At 38.6% G+C, this 21198-nt stretch overlaps 1 protein-coding gene across 3 annotated transcripts in view; it reads right to left on the reverse strand.

Moving 5' to 3' along the window:
* Window positions 1-1092: 1092 nt before the first annotated feature.
* The window catches only part of LOC113230886 (protein FAM91A1), a 33301-nt gene continuing 13195 nt past the window's right edge, over window positions 1093-21198 (reverse strand). For 2 of the 3 annotated variants that reach the window (XM_026464990.1, XM_026464992.1), the window contains 12 exons: window positions 20662-20795; window positions 19857-19956; window positions 18739-18936; window positions 15274-15452; window positions 14852-15018; window positions 12428-12667; window positions 10606-10752; window positions 8689-8940; window positions 7292-7677; window positions 6789-6892; window positions 2734-2803; window positions 1093-1716 (listed from right to left, as the gene is read on the reverse strand). In XM_026464990.1, coding sequence (XP_026320775.1) covers window positions 1606-1716; window positions 2734-2803; window positions 6789-6892; window positions 7292-7677; window positions 8689-8940; window positions 10606-10752; window positions 12428-12667; window positions 14852-15018; window positions 15274-15452; window positions 18739-18936; window positions 19857-19956; window positions 20662-20795 — 2088 coding nt within the window. In that variant the 3' untranslated portion in view covers window positions 1093-1605. The remainder of the gene's footprint in view (window positions 1717-2733; window positions 2804-6788; window positions 6893-7291; window positions 7678-8688; window positions 8941-10605; window positions 10753-12427; window positions 12668-14851; window positions 15019-15273; window positions 15453-18738; window positions 18937-19856; window positions 19957-20661; window positions 20796-21198) is intronic. The other variant, XM_026464991.1, reaches the window with a different exon arrangement.

Consider the following 21198-nt stretch of genomic DNA (forward strand, 5'->3'; position numbering starts at 1 on the left):
CGTCAAATAATCATAACAACAAATCCCTATACACTGCAAAAATATCAACCTATACTCCGGGATACATAATTAATTGAAGCCACTGCATTTTCAGTATTAAATGCCCTAAGCTTCAACAATGTCTTGATTGATCAAAAACTATTATATAATTTTGAAACTGGCATACTAAACATTTTTATAATTCGGTGTTGAAAATTTTAACATTTACAAGGTTCAATTATTTTTGTATTCTAGCCCTTAAGTATAAAATGCAGACGACTCGATTTTTGTATCCGTCATAATTTGCAATGGGGAAACGTCTATCGCCTCATTCACTCCTTAGACGAGAAAAAGGCAATCACCACACTTATCGATGCAGAAACGCGTTAGGGTGTCACAGCACATCGATATGGATTTGCATTATGCTGGCTTAATGCGAATCCGTGCCGATAAGTGTGGTGACTCCCTTAAATAGCATAGAAAAAATAAATACTGGCTCGGACGACGAAGCGAAACGACGTTTATTTCGCTCTTATTGGACATAACGCTTTTTCTGACCGGCTTAATGTGGTTCCGTGTCAATATGTGTGGTGCATACTGAACACGTCATAAATGACGTCAGTTACAAATAATAAATATAAACTCGAGATAACGTTTAGCAGTAAATAAATTTTCACAATACATTATAAAACAAAAACAACACGTAACAGAATACTGTTTACATTTCTTTATGCATAATTGTGAATTCATGATCAGCTAGCACAGAATGTTATTCAAAATTCTCAATCGAATAGTAAAAAAAAATTATCTTTAACAATTTCAATATAAACAAGATTCTCATAAAAAGGACGCAACAAACAAAATGTTTACGACACAGTTAAAATACTTTTTAAAATACTTTTTTCAAACAAACCGACGTTTCGGGCCCTTTGCAGGTCCCATGGTCAGGGTTGACTGAACCCTATACACAGTCGCACACAGTCACAGTCAGTACGGTCAGTCAACCGTGACCATGGAACCTGCAAAGGGCCCGAAACGTCGGTTTGTTTGAAAAAACAAATATACGCGCTTTAAATCCGGAAAAATAGTTTCATTTCCTATGTGTAACAATCGCGAAAACCTAAGAACTCGATATAATTAAGATATTAATTGACTATGACCTAGATTATTTATATGGCTTTAACTAGATAAAAACTATGCATTCTCATATTAAAAATAACATTAGAACACAATAAATCGGTTTTGAGGTGATATTACAACTACTTTTATTGAAGTAAAACAAAAATTTCACTTATAATCTACATCTGAAAATGTATAGTGTGCATCTTTAAAACTGATGTTTAATATCAAACATTCTATGTCTATCGTAATAGTGCATTGTTTGACATTTGATAATGACAACTGATTGCAATTACGATCTGTCATCCCATGGAAAAACGTCAAATGATACAAGATTTCGAAAGTCACTGCCAGTCACTGCTAAAGAATTTGCCGTGTAATCAAACATTCATTCAGTAACAACACGGGATTTTACTATGTCGTGTAATAAAGCTCAGAACTGCACGGACAAAACTATCCGTGACTCGTTCTCTTAATATCGAAGATGCGAGTTAGAGTGAGATAACATCATTTGCCGGTCCACTCGCTGATGCGTCCGTTCTCAAAGGCTAGGTTCTTACGAGGTAAAGGAACCAAAGTGCCTCTTTTTATTATACCCATTTCTTCGCCGGGGTAGTACTGTGAAAGACCAAAACAAAAAGTTTAAAATATAATATAATATAATGTAGTATAATGTACTATAATATAGTGTAATACAGTATAATATAGTATAATATAATGTAATATAATGCAATGCAATGCAATGCAATACAATACAATACAATACAATACAATACAATACAATACAATACAATATAATACAATACAATACAATACAATACAATACAATACAATACAATACAATACAATACAATACAATACAATATAATATAATATAATAATAACGCACACACACATAGTCCCGCACCAGAGAAAACCCTGTATCGCTGGTGCTGTAGACACAAACATAGAAAACTACAAATTACACCCAAACTCACGAGAGAAATAAATATTGTCCGTAGAAATATTTCTCCAGACCCGGGTATGAACCCGGGATCTCCGCGTTGCAGCCCAGTGTGGTAACCATTCGGCGGCGAAGATAGTTATTTAACGAATTTGAATGAAATTATTCCGCTATCACCTTAATATCAGGGGACTGTGGAGGACTGACGTAGGCTGGGGTGCCATCTTTATGTTGTGGATATATCCAAGATTCATATAAAGCTTTACGCTTCATATGGCGTACGACATGTTCATCCGGAATCTGACCAACAAGTTGTCATCATTCATATATGCACACGTATATCTAAATCGTATAACTGATTTTAAATTTGCTCTTAAGGCATACTGTACGTATTGTCATTCGAGGTTGTCTTATAGCGTCATTATATGGAGAAACACTACCAACTCAAATGATATATTTGTAATTTTCAAGTTTTTATTGAATGTCACGATGTTTTGCTACCATGATATTAATTGATTTTTTGTGAAATTGCTGCACTAGTTTGTTATAATTATTAATAACAAAAATAGAACACCTAGAAAAAATTTCTTCGATCCGGCCGAATTCGAACCGACGTCCACTAGCAAACCGACGTCCACCAATCATGTTACAAATAACTCGAAGGGCCTGTACATATGTAAGTGTAAACTTACCTGACACTGTGACACAAATTTCAAAACGTCTGACCTAATAAAATCATTGTCCTCTTTTACTTTTTCTAATCTGCAAACAAAAGAAAATATAATTACATCAAAGGAATGGAAAAAATACACTATCGGCAAATGTTTTATGAAAATCACGATTTGGTAGCCACGATAATTCAAAGATAAGAGTCAAAATGTATTTTTAGATCGATGATTGTGGCCTGCACAGAACCCCAGCAGTCGACTCTAACTAAAGCAAGACGAGTGTGGATGCTATTTAGGCAGTTAAAGACTATTGTTGGGTAATTTTCCGAAAATAAATAAAATAAATGTTTAGTTTGTAAGCAGTCATATTTTTTAATTCAATTTCATTACGCAATGAAGTAGAAATAAAAATAACTATATAAGGATAAAACTACAATGTTTAGTTAAACAATCGTGTTAAGGTCAAACGACATTTAATATGCACAAACTAGATGCCTAAAAATACAGGTACTTATTTAATTAGTTTAGGCATCGCAACTACACTATTAGAGTTTTAAGATTTAATTAAATAGCTTTATGAAGATTGCATAATACTTAAGGTTAATTTTTTACCGTATAGTAGCTACCTTTACATATAGGAAATGAAACTATTTTTCCGGATTTAAATCGCGTATATTTGTTTTTTCAAACAAACCGACGTTTCGGTTCCATGGTCACGGTTGACTGAGGTGGTACAGTCTTCAACCAGTTATGTCTAATATTGATGCAAACCACCCTATTTTTTCACTATAGTTACAATAGTTATTAATTAAATACCTTATTTTTAATTTTACAAAGAAAACATTCCAATTTACGTTATATTAAGTTTTACAAATTATTTTATCGAATGATTTTTTATTAAGTTCAATTTATTATTAATAGAAATTAGAATAAACTAAAACATATTAATTAGTACTGCAGTCTTATGTCTGTTTGGGATTTTTCATTAGAGGAAATACTGGATCCCAAACTGGTGGTACCGAGAAACCATCTTCCCTGTTGAAATTAGGATGTGTTTTTAATTTTAATGGCCTCTCGCAGAATCCTGGGTAGATAACGGACTTCTTTTGCAAGGACCTGGGGTTTGTCAAACTTCATTGAATGTGTAGGTTTATCCATGACATGCTCGCAGACTGCAGACTTGTTTACGCGACGGTGTTTGACATCACCTATATGTTCTTTGACGCGGGTACAAATACTTCGCTTTGTTTGTCTAATAAATACGCGATTTAAATCCGGAAAAATAGTTTCATTTCCTATGTGTAACAATCGCGAAAACCTAAGAACTCGATACCTTTACATATGTTTCACTTGTATTGTTTGATTGAGTTACGAAACAAATTATACTCATTATACATTATACTCAAGGCTTAATACTTTACTACGACGACATTAGATGAAGATTTTTTTTACTTTATTGATTGTTTAAATAAATCATTATATTGTAATAATTATACTTGCAAATATCGATACATAATATGATTTTTTAGTGCAACACTAGTAACGCGTGTGTAATGAATACAATGAGATGACGTAATGGGAATTGCATTAGGTGGAAGCAAAAAAATAAATAAATGATTTGTAACAATTGACGGGTTCTCAAATCATCCAGTTTAACTTGAGCTATGCTATAATGGACGGAAATTAAAAAATTACATATTTAATTATCGATGAAATGTGATTCCGTTTGTTTTGTAATTAGGTGTTTTCACGTTTTTTCCACACCACCGAATAGAACAGCCTCCCATTGTTAGAGATATTATCTTTATTACAATAAATACAAAATATTTTTCGAATATACGGAGACGTCTCACGAGATAGGAGAGAGAGGGAGGGAGAGAGAGAGGAGACGTATACACAGGTGAGTTGTTGGCGCTGTACTACACTCGCGAGCAACCAAATCGACTCAAGCGCTACCTTTACATTCAAACATTGTTCTATATAAAAGTATACAACATTTCAATAAAAATAATATGCCATTTGAAAGCTTGAAACCTAAGCTTTAAAAAAACATCAATATCAATAAATAAAACAAGTACCAACATGTTCATTTGCGCAATTAGGGAGAATGGGACTAATTACTACCTACGCTACCTGCTAGTTGCGCTACCCTCTACCCCTATAAAAACCCCCGTGACCCTTGAATCCTTATCAGTCGCTTATCAACAGTTGACCGATACACATCTCCGCAACCTGCATTCATTGTTTTCAAGAAACCATGGATACCACACCTCAAGAAGCCGCTCAAGTTGTTGCCTTATTGCAACAAGGACTCAGTCAGCGAGTAGTGGCTTCCCAGCTTCACTTGAGTCAATCTGCTGTATCCCGAGTATACCGACGGTATCAAGAGACCGGAGCATTCACTCGGAGACCAACAACCAGCCGCCACCGTTGTACTTCTGAAGGAGACGACCGTTTCATTGTCTCAACCACCCTGCGAAATCGGCACCTTACGGGTGTCGACGTGCAGGGCGAGCTGAGACGTGTTCGAGGCGTAGCTGTCAGTGAGTGAACAGTAAGAAGACGTCTGAAGGAAGCCAATCTGTCTCCAAAAAGGCCTGCAACAGGCCCCAAATTGACTGCAGGCCACCGGCAAGCTCGGCTACAGTTTGCTCGAGAGCATCTTAACTGGAGCTTTGGGCAATGGCGGTCGGTCCTATTCACTGACGAGTGCAGGATGTGTCTGCATGGCAGTGACAGGAGAGGCCGGGTCTACAGGCGTCCGGGAGAGCGATTTGCCCAATGATGTTTCGCAGAAACCGTTGCCTATGGTGGCGGTTCTTGCATGATGTGGGCTGGTATCTCGTTGGAGGGTAAAACCGAGCTCGTTTTCGTGCCTGGAGGAGGCCGAGGAGCGGGACTGGGAGCTGATGGGTACATCACAAATATTCTCCTGGAACATGTTGTGCCCTACGCAGGATTTGTTGGCGAAGACTTCATCCTAATGCACGACAATGCTCGATGCCACACAGCGCGCGTTACTCAGGAGTTCCTTCAAGAAGTCGATTTGCGCACAATGGACTGGCCTGCGCTAAGTCCAGACCTAAATCCCATCGAGCATTTATGGGACGAGCTCAAACGAAGGGTACGAGCAAGAAATCCAGCTCCTTCGAGCCTGGAAGAACTGAAGGCAGCTTTATTAGAGGAGTGGGAAGGTATTCCTCAAGACAACGTCAAAAAACTAATAAGATCGATGAAGAATCGATTACGTGCTGTAATTAGGGCTAGGGGAGGCAATACCAAATATTGAATTAATAAATTTTATACTTCTTAAGAAAAAAACGTGTTTTATTTGTGTCAAACTCCTTTACCCAAAATCCCATTTTTCTCCCATTTAAGTTCAGACACCGGTAATAAAAAAAAGTATACATGGATATTAATAATGACGACATTTCCTAAAAGCTGAAGTTTCAAGCTTTCAAATGGCATATTATTGTTATTGAAATGTTGTATACTTTTATATAGAACAATGTTTGAATGTAGAGGTAGCGCTTGAGTCGATTTGGTTGCTCGCGAGTGTATATTTCAGTGCAAACGAGAGTTAATGTTTATAAGTGATATCTGTCCCATTTGACTGATGAATTACCAGAAACGTATGGCCCATATTTCGTCTCTGTTTCTAGTATATATTCGATGAAATTAACATATGTTTATTTTTATAAAAATACTCACTCTACAGTTAAACTTATTAAAGTTAGTGGTAGTAGTGTGTGAGCTGCCAAAAACGCATTTGAAGTTGATGAATTTGTAAAAAATATATATTAGAAAGGCAGGGTCTACGAAAATAGAAAAATGCGTCTATCGTAAATAAAAAACAACGGAATCTGTCATATACCTGTTTGTGTTTTATGGAACTATAGTTTGGGGCTATTTAAAGCCATAGTGCAAAGACATCTTTTGATAAATGACATAACACTCGTCTGTCACATCGTCGATTAACTTCAAGTAAGTTTATAGCCAAGCATATTTTTATTTTGCATAAAAAAATGTATAATGATGTAAACATTGACAAAAATAATATAATTTAATTATATACTTACAATTCGGGGTTTGCTAGCCTTTCTACGATACATTGGCATATTTTTTCGCATAATACTTCATCAAACAATGGAATTCCGAACTGAAGATCTAATATTGTCCATTTCTGCAACAAAATTAATAGAGGCTATCAGCGCTAAAGTGGTGTAACTTACTCGTACGTTCAGTTTTATTTCTACAGTAATACTTTGAATGATACTAAATCCCATAATTATTTTATATTTGATTTTTTTTACAATATCAAGTGACGGGACGAACAAGTCGTGAGCCTGGTGCTAAGCGACAAGCCTATCCCATAACAGTTGCAGTGCCACTCAGAACTTTAAATAGCAAAAATCTTAGGGGCACTGCGCCCGTCACCCTAAGATGTAAGTTGACAAGTCCCATGTGCCTGTAATTTCACCAGGCTGGATGCCATTTTCATGCATATAAAAATTTTATTATTAATTTTTTTTATACAGTGCAAACCGTTGGGCCACAGAGGCCGTAAATAACAAATACATACCTCCGGCTTACAAGTTTCTTCATCGGAAAAATTATGCGCGGTGTCCACACCACTATCACCTTCTGTCATTTCGTTCAACTTATCAGTCAACTGACTAAACATCGACACCGATTCTTCCGCCGGACTCAACAAATCGTTCAACTGGGTCTCTATTCTTTTATTACTCGACTCTGTTTTAGAATGAACGGGTACAAGTTCTTCGAAGTTAATAGACTCTTTGCTAATTGATGTCCCTTTGGAGATGGGCTCCTTCTCTTTCAAATCCTCGTTGCTAGTGGAAGAGGAATGAATGGGGACGAGGTCGTCGCTGCATGCGATTGATTCTTTACTCTGATACGTATCGTTTATCGCTAGATTATCTAGCTCCTCGCATAGGAGTTGGCCACCTGTTGGACATACATGTGGTGTTACTTAATAAAGAATTTAAAGAACACTCAGAACATTTTGCGAAGGTAACTTTTATTATGTGCCAAACAATCACACAAATTATCTGGTCTTATACAATGGTGTTAGATATTTATTTAGAATTATATATACATTGGAAAATTAAATACATTTATTGTTATTTCGCTAGTGAAAATAGCTATGGTGACGGGCATACACATGTCAAATGGGATTGTCTGTACTTTAAGGGCGCTTATGGAAGCGTTGCAGTGGCGCCACTGCAGCACTTGCAAAATAACGGTTCGGGAAAAAACGCCAAAAAACTAATATTTAGATGTCTAAGCAACAAATTTATGTTATTTTTTTAAATAATATCAAGTGACAGGACGAACAAGTCGTACCAGTGATGAAGGAGACTCAGGGCCGTATTCTAGAACTCTACTCAATGCTCAAGTGGATTTGAGTATGGTTTAAAGCACTCGAAATCATACTCAAGTCCCTGCCATTAGGGTCGTATTTCCAGTACTTGTGTTTCCAGTGCAATCCTGACTTGAGCATTGAGTAGAGTTCTAGAATACGACCCTTAGTCTTTTAAGGCGTTCTATAATTTTATGATTATGTTAGTTTATGAGCTGTTATATTACTCATCTAGTCAGTACAAAGGTGTATAACAAAAACACATAGGAGAATTTCGACGATTCGGTAACTGGACCCGTGCCTCAGATGGTTAGAGCTATGCTACGGTGCAGCATGGACGTGGATTCAAGTCCCACGTGTGGACGAAATTTTTCTGTGTGTTCGATCTTTATATTTTCGATTGTCATAATCATAACATAACAAAACTAGTGAAGTTATTTCACAAAAAAATCACAATATTTAAAGATTTTTCTAGTATTTTTCCCCGAACCGCTATTTTGCAAGTACTGCATTTTACAATTAACAGGACAGTATTATGCTATGGAAATAGGTACGGTGGCAGTATGTATGGTGGTAATTGCTCTGTGATAAATTACCTTCAAGACTAGTAAATCCGTTTGCAGGGGACCCGTTCTTACTTTCGGTGGTTGGTGTGACCGCGAAGTGTGACTCTATTGGCGACTGAAGTCGACTAGCTGCTACTCTCGACAAATCGCCCGATTTATCTGCCGACTCAGAGGCATCTTTCGACAAAACCTCAGCTTGTTCTGTCGATTCAGTTGATAACAGCGATATTTCGCTAACCGGTTTCGCCATACCGCATATTTCTTTCTTTTTGCGTGGTGGTACTGAAATAAAAAGAAAATAATTAAGATATCTCGTCTAATGCGACCATCCGTGTAATAAAGTTATAGAGCACATCTAGGTATATACCTACGTACCAAAGTACGTTTTTCAAATTGTTTCGACTGGGAGTCGAATCAGGACCACGATTCAGAGCTCTTCGATATTATAACCGAATCATTCGATTGGATATTGTTCTCGAATCGAAGGGTGCTTTCTGAGCTATTCAGAACATTCGGAGTTAAACGTTCGATTCGGATTCGGATGCGATATCGTTATCCAATAGCGTTTACGCATTTAGTCAGTGAAATAAATAATAACAAAAATGAAAATCCTTTCATATACATTTTAAAGACTTTAAAGGCCTAAAATATAGGAATGTATTAGTCTTGCATTAAAATAAATTAATAATATAATTGATCAAAATCCAAACTTTATTTAAAATAATAATAAGAATAATAATACATTCTTGCTTTGTAAACAATAGGACGTTCGGTAACTTTCATTCGATAACTATGTTCTGAACACGGAAGAAAGAATTTATGTGGTCTGTGGTTCTGAATAACGTTTGTAGCCTTTGCCGGTCCAGAAGTTCGAGTAATCGTACGGGTGTGACGTTACTTCGTTTCGGTTTCGAATACGACAGTTTGACGTTCGATTCGGTGTTGTGAGTAAAAATGAAATGAAATTGGTCGATAACTGAGTTATCGTAAGGTTCTGAATTGACCCTCTGGAACGAACGAGTAGTCTACCATTAGCTCTGAACCGCTGAACTTCCAAGTTCGTTAATGATATAGATGATTTTAGTAAGGGGGGTCATTCTCTATCGCATCCTATATGAATAAATTTTGAATGGCAATATGCAGTGCCCCTAGCCGACACAAGAACTACAATTTACCAAGAGCTTTTTAATGAAGGAAAACATCGGAAGGAAACCTGCACACATCTGCAAATAAATTCTGAGTGTGAAGTCCGCATTGGGCCCGCGTGGGAACTACAGTTAAATACCTCTAATTGTGAGAGGGGGCCTGTGCCCAGCAGAGGGACGAATAGGCTACCTATTACCATTATAAATCAGACAATGGTTCAAGAAAGTAATACGCATAGAGTGAATTAATACATCCCTCTGAAATCTCAGTATTTTTGCGTTCTGTACAGCGTGCTTCTAGCAATTACTTTACTACGGTAGCGAATTTAGAAAAAAAAAATTGTATGATTATTATTTCATAGATTATTAATACAAAGATCAAACACACAGAAAAACTATTTCGACCCGACAGAACTTAGAAACCACGACCATACTGCACCGTAGTATTGCTCTTACCAACTGAGCTACAGGTCAAGTTGTCGAAATTCTCCCGTGTTTTTTTAAACATATTTGTATTGGATTTTTCGGCGTTCCGAGCCTCTAGAGCGATTTTAGAACCTTCTTAATTGCAGCAAGTGCTTCAACTAATGTCGCCTTTAGATCAAATTTATTATTAATCAATAAATACAATAATATAAGTATTTTGCACAGAAATGAAATATTTTATTTCTATTATTTGCCTTTTCCTTTCGATAATTTCAGGATCTCAGATGAGGAGAGATCCACTCTATGTGTGCTACGTAACGTTTAAGTAAATATGTACTGCCTAACGATACATGTTAAGAGTAGAGACAGTACGTACGGAGTTGCACGGTAGCTGGGGGATGCGCCACGCCGAGGTCGGGGACTCCGATGTCGGCTAACGCGACGTAACCAGCACCGCGCCACAGCCGCAGGCGGGAGGACAGCCGCCGCAGGCCTGCATGCCGGGACCACAGCGTTTGCGATTCTAGGACAGTCATCTTTTTTGTTATAAATTAGATAACAAAGGAATACGTGTAGCACTAACAATTTAGTAAAACGTTTTTAAGCTGTAACGGTTTTATGTAATCTATTATTGTAAACTCTTGTTATGAATTCTAAATGCGACCTCTTTCAGTCATCCCACCTTTCATCACCATTTTCTCCTGGTTCCTGGCCACTTACTTTTGAAATTTTGAATCGTTCTTTGATTCTTTTTCTTCTTCTTACTTTGCTTCGTTCCGTCGTCACTCCGTACAAAATTTCCAAAGAGAAAAGGCGTGTCCTTCAATCATGTAAACTTAACTGCTTATAAAGCAGCAATACAACACAAATATAGACCCTTTTGGGGTAAGTGTCTACTTTATATTCATTCATAAGCATTTTGCATTCTTTCCTTCTCCTTTCCTTACTTTATTCTTTCTACCTTCTTACAATAATATTCATGTGGACCGAGTGTTACTTTCATTATTACGCAAGACCCGCGCGACAACTTTAAGAAGTACCGAGTTAAAACTTGACAGCGAAATCAGCTGTGTGTATAGACCACGATGCCATTTTATTCCACTTATAGTGTATTCATTGTCGCACACAAGCAAAAGTTTGACCGGTTTTTATTGACTTTGAAATGATTATAAATATCACATAATTTGACTTTGTGCATAATTTTTGGTATACCAGGTATCGGAAAAAACATATTGGTAAAGTAATTATATGTATGAGTAAAAAGCAGCCGCAGTGGGCGAAAATAATTATTTCATTTTGTGTGGGCCGTGACGATCAGCATTAATTTCAATTATGAAAAAAAATACTGTACATTTTAATTTAATTAATTTTACTTTATTTATTTTTATTAATTTATGAAACTACGATGCCTGTTGCCTACCGCAACTTTTTATGAGACTCTTCGCTGGAACTGCAAATTTCACAATACAAATTCATGGCATAAATTAACCAATATCGACAGCAGTAAAGTGGCAACACGAGGAACACATCAAAATCGGTTCACAAATGTAATCGCGTAACATACGCAATAAACTTGAGAACCTCCGAGAAGAACACTGTATAAAGTTTCTACATAGACTGTTTGATAAGTATTTGACGACCTCCATGGTTAAGTGGCGTGCACACTTATTATGGTGTCATCTTCTCTGAGGTCCGGGGTTCGATCCCTGGCCAGGTCAAATTGTCTCTGGTTTTTGTGTTTGGAGTACCGTCGTTATTTCCGATTTCCATAACACAAGTACTTTAGTTATTTATTTTGGGATCAAAGCGTCATTGTTGTATAATATTTATTTATTTAAAAAATAGTGTTAAATACACGGTGAAAATGCATTTTCAGCCCTAGCCTTTTGAACATTCTCTTACATTCATTTTCAGCGCCAACAGCCTTCTGAGCGCGGTGGCCAATACAAATGACAGCCCTATACTCAGTCATTGGACGAAGTCGCATGAGTCGCAGATTAGGTGTGAGAAGTGAGGGAGAATCTGGTAATTTTCCCCCATTTCTCATGTGAATTTTTATTTTATTTTTATTTTTGTATCTTAATTGTAATTTAATTTTATTTTCTGAATTGAAATCACTAACATAGCTCATAAGGTTATTGTTACTAACACATATGGATGTAAATCTGAAATAAATGTATTATTATTATTATTATTACCAGGATCTCCAGCAGGTGGGAACATGATGAGCCTCAGCGCCGCAGGTTGTCTAACTCCCACGGCCTGCAGCATCACAGGGCCCCGTCTAAGAGCAGAGTTGGCGGCCGACAGAGCGGCGGCGGCTGGTAGCGCCCCAGCAACAGTTTGCGCCCCCTCCAAAGCGGCCTCCGCCGTCCAGAATACTACCAGGAGGCGAGAAAAGCCGAGAAGCAATCGCGGTACTGATCGGAGATATGTGCCTGCGAAAACAACTGCGGCGTGAGTAGTTACGACCCAATATCTTCCTATCCAGCATAATAAAAGTATTTTCTTAACATCTCTCAGCAATTGTCGCGTTTCCAATTGCATCAGTGAATACAAATTTTCATGTCTAGTAATTATTAAATTTATCGTACATAAAAATTTGGATTCAAAATTAAGTTCTTTATTCATAAGAAACGAAACTAGATTTCTTAATCTAAGTAATGTATATTCGTTTTTTAAACGAACCAACGTTTGAGCCTTTTACAGGTCCCATGGACACGGCTGGCTGAGTCCTATGTTAACGTGATTGAACGGTTACTACGGTGATACCGAGGACATGGCCATACAGAGGTCCCAGGTTCGATATTTGTATGGCCTACATTTATTGCTCTCGTGGGTTTGGGTATAATTTGTGGTTGTCTATGTGTGTATCCATGGCACCCGCGACACAGGGTTCCCCTAGTGCGGGGCTGTGTTGAGTGTGTGCGTTATTATTATTATTACGTTTAACAATCGTGAAAACCTACTCGACAAGTACTTTTCTGTTTTTTATTTCCTTGTGCACCATATCCACACAAAACATCCTTTCTTAAATAACATTCATATTCATATTTATTTGCTTGCCACATGGTTTTACAAAGACCTTAAATATATTATTCCCGTACACGTGACACCCTGTAAGGGTGCTGCAAATTTAGAGAGTGGTTTTAATACATTTGTGCTACGTTAACAAAAATATAATTTTCTCAAACATGCTCGGAAATGTTTGCATTACTTTCAAAAAACGAATACGGAAACTTTGTAATTTATGGACCGTGCGACTTCTTCCCGGCCCAGGCCTGCAAAGTAAGTATGGAAACCATTACTGTCCACTTCCCTAAACTTTTAAATCTATCTACTAATAATAAACTATGTCAACAGGCAAAAGAAAAACTCATACAGCCAACTGCCCAGTGTCCGTAATTGCGAGAATTAAAAATACCTACTAAACAGCTTTCTTAAAAAAAAAAAAGAAAATGATGGTAACATTTTAACTAAAGTGTTTTGGTATTCTTTAGTTTTTTCGTCTTTTTTGTATTTTGGCCGCGAAAATGAGTGCTAGTGAGAACAGCGATAACGAAAATACAGAAAATACACATTCAAACTCATCATCAGAAGTTCAGCAGACCACTATTAACGTGACTGGAAAAACAATAACATTTTCTTTTAGCAATTGTCGTAACACGTCACTTTTAATTTATTTTTTTTACTTTTTCTGTTAAATATCTAACTCTCTTTAGTCTTTTAGTATTTCCTCACATAGTTTGAGAAAAACTCTATACACGCCTCGGTGGGAATGGGGATTGCTTGACTCGTATTAATACAAGGCCTCGCTGGCGCTCGTCCTTGTAACTCATACTCGTCCAGCAATCCCTTACTTCCCGGCCTCTGCAATAATGTACTATTCTTTTTGTTTATAAAAAGCTACTTCCAAGTCGATTGTGAGCGTCCGGTCTGCACCAAGTGTAAGGGCCGATTGCCGAAGCAAAGGTTGCCCAGAGATATTAAGCAAATAGTTGTACTGTACAGTCCCGTATCTTCGACATGTGTTTTGATTATAGTGGGTCACTATCCTTATCAATCTTTTGATTATGCGAGAAAGGCACTACAACCTGTGCAAGCACACGGACCTTCTAAGTTCAGACCCTGACCCCGGATTAGCCCGTGTATAGGGTTGTCACAGACCGTTATCACGGACTTCATCAGTTCTCGCTAGTGCCTCGGGTGAGCCGCTCTGGGTGCACGTACAGTACCGTCTCTGTTTTCCAGATAGGTACCGGAGCTGTAGACACGCTCACTTCCCGTTGTCTGTCTAAAGTCTACTACCAAATCTCCTCTTTGGTGGCGGAGATGTAGGCACGCTCGTCTAGTTTCCAGAGTCGTACTGTACAGTATAAGCGAGCAACGAATATTGATGCCTTACTTTCTCAAACTCGTATCTTTCAGAGTGATTGTTCAGGAGATGGCAAAACTTTCTATTTATTTTAAATTTGTTATCAAGGTCGTTAATTTGGATGCATTACTAAGCCCGTGTGTGAACATGAAGGAAACGTGATTTGGAATCAGCCTGCAGAATATGTATATACAATCCATTATTCGCATTTCAGTAACTTAATAAGTAAGGCGACGATATGCGTTACCTTTAGTGAGCAGCAGGGTGGGCGGCCCGTAGCCCGCGACGTGGTAGAGGTATAGCCGCATCCAAGGCGTGGCGGCCTCCTGGGGCGCGGGACCCACGTGCGCCAGCGCCGCTGCAGCTGCGCCCGCGCGCGCCTCGCGGCACAGCGGCGCCGTCGAGATCGCCAGTCTGCGGACGGCGACACGCCCGTTTACAGCCAACACTGGCTAGGGACACTACGTGCCGAAATTACGGGCGCGTATTTCCATTACAGCCATGGTCAGTAAGGGGCTTTTTTAATTTGTTGCACGGTATACTTCCTTACATAGGTCAGGCAAGTAAGACACATTTGACTTGTTCGTTTTATTATTCATTTGTGTTTTCTTTTTTTATTGATGTCAAATAATTTCAAAGTATTATGGAGCCGCAAAAAACGAATCTAACCTGTATTTAGTAGTCAACAACCTCGTGCGTGCCGCAGCGCCAAGCGCGTGCAGCGCTTCACAGCGAAGCAAATCCAACGGCCGTAACTTTGGCCGCAACGTCCTTAAGGCTATACGCAGACACGCCGCAGCAGCAAGGTAGCGTCGCGCTTCACCTTCGATTTCAGGGTCTCCTACTACCTGTTGAAACATAATTTTAAAAGGTAAGACTACATATAATAAAAGTGAGTTTTCTATGGTATATTAGCGGCTCAACCACAATGACATTTTTTTTATGATAGTAAGTGACGGGACGGACAAGTCGTGCGCCTAATGGTAAGCGTCACGCCTGCCCATAACAGGTGTAGTGCCGATCAAAGGGCACTGTCACTGAGCGGCGCCACTGCGCCTGTCACCCTGAGATAAATGTTGAAAAGTTTCATGCGCCTGTAACACCACCACCATGTTCACCAGCACCAATACCCTTCAAATCCGGAACCTAGCAGAAATAGGTAAAGTGGCAGTACTACCCTGGACGAACTTTTTCACAAGGAGCTCTACTGCTACGAAGCTCAACTGACATTTTCATTTTTAAATATTATTCCATCGGCCTGCGCGCATGTGTCACGCGATAGAATAATTTGTTAATCATTTGTGGAACATGTTGTTGGTTCATATTTAGTTATTTATTCTTATCAATGTTTGTTATATTTTCTTGTTTAATATGTAACTGTTTGTGTTCTTCTTATAAATAAATAAATAAATAAATAAATAAATAAATGAAGTGCAAGCGAACATATGGTTCTTCAATGAAACAATAAGGGGACATTGCAACTAGTGGTTGGATATAGAGATGATTTTTAAACTTAAGTTTAAAAATCAAACCTTTTTGCCGCTAATTACTGTCGAAACAAAGGGGCGACTTTTTAAAATATATTTTTTCGTCGTTCGCTAAAAAAAAAAAGAATAAAAAATAAAATGCTTCCGCATTTAGATATAATCCCATTAATAATTTCACATTACATTACATAACATTTATGTTTAATTTTATTAACAGAAAAACATTACTCCAAATTCAGTATTTACTATTGAATTTGCCGAAACATGCAAATTGCGTTAGTATAATTTACAAGCCCCCAAAAGATATTGTAAGAGGAAACAGTACAGCGTATTTCTTATAAAAGTTATGTATACCTCGTGTTATCAAGATTTCGCAACAGTCAAATTTGTTTTTTTCGCCTTTTAAATTTGGAGTATCGTAGCGACATCTCGTTAAAATCGTTTAAACTAATGTGTTTGTATTTTATCGACAGAGAGACTATAGTGCTAAACTTTTTTAGATTGCAAGTTAAGGCTTCAAGTCCTTCTTCCCCCAGTGTTACTCTTACCCCACCTGTTCATACATAAGATTTTGGCTGACAATAAATCTTAAAGGTCTGATGATGACCAGAATATGACAACTGAATTTCAGTAGTGTGAACAGCAAGAAGCAAATTAAATTTAAAATTAAGCGACGGTTGGAATGGAATAAATCTTAAAACTACAAAAAATTTTTTCTTCATGTCCAGTTTTTAAATTTTTACTGTCTGTATTTTTATCGTTTTGTAAATATGAGCCTGTGATTTTTTTAAATATATAATAGACACACGCTTGGCCAGAATCTCACCTGATGTTAAGCGACTATGTGACCGACGATGGGACGCGTTTGCCTAAAAATGCCTATTCACTCTAGCCTTGAATAGCCCCAAATTGAGCTTTTCGGGAAATACAGACGCCGTAGAGCATTCCATTCCTTTGCCGTACGCATCAGAAAGGAGGAAGCAAAGCGCTTAGTGCGTATAGGTTCCACCTGTCAACGACATAAGAATGGACTGCTCCGGACCTTCTAGTCGACCGAAGGAGGAACGGTGAGGGCGGAACCAAATTGACAAGTTCCTGCGCACACTCCCCGAAATGTATCCGATAGAAAACCGACAAGCAGGCTACTTTTCTGCGATGATCAAGATTTTGAAGCTTCGACTCCACAAGAGAAATTGTTAATAAGTCTCTTTGCTTTTCGCTCCACCGAGTTCAAGGCAGCTAACTGGTAATGGGCAGAGCCGTTCCAAAGGTGGCAGCAGTACTCCATACAGGATCGAACTTGTGCTTTATATAGATTTCAAAGCTGTTCAGGTGTGAAGTACCGCCTGACCTTGTAAAGTATGCCTACTTTTCTGGCAGCAGTTTTTTGCCAAGCATTCGATGTATCTCCCAAAGTTGAGGTTGGATGATAAGTGTTGACCAAGTAGCTCAAGGTGGTCCCTTATCGGCACGGATACATACAGACTCCGTTTTAATGTGAAAAGACACGCATGTGTTTTAGCCGCATTAAACCTGACCCTGTTAGCATCACCCCAATCGGAAGCAGCTTTCAGAATCAGGTTCAACCGGGTGACCATCGCCTCTCGCTTACACCGAATCTCTTCGCTGTTGTCTCGGGCGTCTGGCACATAACTCTCTACCACTGGGCTGTCGTCTGCGTACCCACAGATACCGGGCATCAGCAGCAGGTCGTTGAAGCGAGCTTTCCGTATCGCTTTTTTGCAGGATCTACCGGCTTTATGCAGACGGAGGGTTTCCGGTGCTTTCCGATCTCGAGCATCAGCCCAAGCCTGGTACGCAGATTGCTTTAGCGTTTTCGCAGAAGCACACTCAGCGTTAAACCAAGGGCGAGCTTTGCCGCTGGAGGAGACTTCGAAATACGGAATAAAGTATTCCATAGCCCGAATAATCACCTCAGAGACGGCAGACAAGCACAACTGCCGCAAGGAATAAGATGCAAAGAAATGCCGCAACGCATCCCAATCTGCTGACTTGTATTGCCACATCCTCCTAGTACTTCTCGTACTGGGATCGGGTGGGGAGTAGACAGATACAGATTTCACCAGACAGTGATCGGATGTCCCTAGTGGGGACGAGACCGATACTTGTAAGCGGTCTGGATCGGTTGTCAGCAGAAGATCCAGGCAATTTGTGATTTTGTGATGCAATGATTGCCAAGAAAACTTCGTTTGCTCCACTTGCTGCGCTTTGTTGAATATTCTCTAAATATAAATAATATAATGAGTATAAATACTTCAACATTATACTACGATTGGACGATTCGGACCACCAAAAAAGAAAAAGATGGCATTATGCAGTTCAAATAGCGTTCTTTCTTTCCTACTTTATAGGAATAGATAATCATTGAAAATCATTCGTTTTTTCCATCACTTTAACAATAATAATAATTACTTAATTGACTGATTTGTCATAGTACGAATATAAGTAATATTATTATAAGCTTACAATATCGATGGTGGAAATTTGAAATCCCGTAAGGAACATTTTGTAGTAAGGTACATTTTTCATTACGACAAAATATTCCTTACATTTCAAATTTCCACTGTCGATATGCTTATATTGAAATAAGATTGCTTTTTGGAAAGTTATGGTAGCTCTCCAGTACCTTATCAAGTTCCATAAGCAAGCTGTCAAGGCTCTCATCACACAGCTTCCCGACTTCGAACAAGGTGACAGCGTGGCTCTTCAAGTCGGGAGACAGATTGCCCATCATGAGGTAGGCGGCCAGTGTAGAATCAAATAACACAGCTACCCGCTTACCGCCTATTGGAGGGGAGTCTGATTGTTCTTGGTGTTGAAATATCTGTAATAAACGGTTAAATATATTAAATATATATTTTTTTTATGATACTAAGTCACAGGACGAACAAGTCGTGTGCCTGGTGATAAGCGACACGCCTGTCCATAGCAGTTGCAGTGCCACTCAGTGCTTTAAATCGCAAAGATCTGAGGGAATACAAGTTACATTATGTAACTAAGACATTAATGTATCCGAAATTAAATGTTGACCACCTACTTTTTGTGTTCACCAGAGCAACAAAATCAACTCCAAGGCACTACACAGAATACCCCGAACAAAACCATTTTAGCAAAGTCATTTCCTTAATTTCCCGAATTGGCCTACTGGTAATTGAACCCGAGATTGTCATTAAGCGCTTGCTGCAATAAACACTGCCCCACCACAGTCGTCAAATACATATTACAAAAAAAGAAATAAAAGTTTTGTAATTTACTTAATCTACTTAATTTACTTGCGCTTAAAATCTACAGTCACAAAGAACTCTATGCCTAAATTAAACAGACTACACTATCTGTGTTTTCTGAAAACTACAACTTGGGGTTATTCAAGGCTGTCATAGGTCACACGTTTTGTTATTTTTTTAAATAATATATATAATAACATTTATTTAAATAATAATAATAATAATATGTGCCAGACAACCACACCAATAGCCTGATCTGAAACTAGAGAATTTCCAGCACTCTACGGCTGAGTACCAGAACAACGGAATTAACTCTGGAGCACATCCCAGAACACCTAGACCAGAACCAATTTAAAAAAGTTAATTTCCAAGTACTACCAAAAATCGAACCCGGGACCTCCTCATCCAGCGCCCACATAATAAACCGTTGGGCCGCGGATGTAGTCACATGATTATTTAGTGCGCAATTTATTCACAAAATTGATTTTTCCCAAAAAAATGTTAAGAGATAGCACGTCACCTGTTTGGAGGTAGAAGGCTCCTGCTTGATAAGCACAGGTTCCATTTGTAAGGTGTCCTCCTCATGAGGGTCAAACGTTAGTGGGCTTATTTGTCGGTATCTGAAAAACGAAATAAAACTATATAAAATAACAAACAAATGTGTATGCAAAAATTCTTCATTTTGAACGTAGCCATAATGCATTAATTATGAATGAGTGAGTGAGATAACGTAGGAAAAAGAAACGCAGTGTTTTATAACAATTAAATTCTCTTCGGATTTTTGTATAAGTTGTGATTTTGTGAAGTTTTAATAGCAGTGGAACTGCTTGTTAAAGAGTTCGCCCGGGAAAGTACTGCCACCTTATCAATTTTGGCCGCACTGTAAGCACTATTGCGTTCCAGTTTTGAAGGGTACGGGTGCTGGGGATTTTTTTTTAAATATCAAGAGACGGGAAGAACAAGTTGGGCGCCCGGTGTTAAGCTACACGCCTGTTCAGTTGCAGTGCCACTGAGAGATAAAGCTCTCAGTGGCTCTCGCAAAGATCTGAAGGGCACTGCATCAGCGCCCGTCACCCTGAAACATACGTTGACAAGTCCCATGTGCCTATAGTAATTTCACCATCACCCTTACCCTTCAAAAACCGGAACGCAGTAATGCTAACGTAACTGCTTGGCAGCAGAAATAGGTACGGTGGCAGTACTTTCCTGGACGAACTCTTTCACAAGGAGCTCTACTGCTATTGAATGTTCAAGAAGTGGACATTCTATATACAATATTGCAGCCTATTTTGCGTTATCAGTAGCTGTAATAGAATTGCATTTACGGTGGATGCGCGTGTGTGGTGACGGCATCGCGCCAGGAGGGGTGCTGCGGCGCCACCGGAGGAGGTTGAAGATTGTTGGCGAAGCCCAGGCGGCAGTAGAGTGATACAGCTTGCTTTACTAGCTCGCACTCCACCTATTAAATAACATAGATATACTAACAGCTTTTGACAATGGAAAGTGATTTAAAAATCATTACAAACCGATGACAATTACAACATGTACTTAAAACATCGTTTGACGTCAAATAGAGTGTGCAGTAATGTGTGGTGATATTAGCGAGAGCTCGGAATTACATATATCGATGATATGCTATTTCGAGCTCTCCAATTGGCGTAGCGTCTGGCACGGTTTGCTAGAAGACGTCGGTTCGAATCCGGCCGGATAGAAGGATTTTTTCTAAGTATGTGTTTGCCAAATATATCAAATACGCAAATACAAATAGCCATGTGAAGTACCACCATCATACAATACTGGGGACATACAACTTGAGCCCGAAGAATATAATTAAAACATTTTAAAGTACATCGGGCGTTTGG

This window comes from Hyposmocoma kahamanoa, unplaced genomic scaffold (genome assembly GCF_003589595.1).
Source record: "Hyposmocoma kahamanoa isolate Upper Pololo Valley unplaced genomic scaffold, ASM358959v1 64, whole genome shotgun sequence".
NCBI classification, from domain to species: domain Eukaryota; kingdom Metazoa; phylum Arthropoda; class Insecta; order Lepidoptera; family Cosmopterigidae; genus Hyposmocoma; species Hyposmocoma kahamanoa.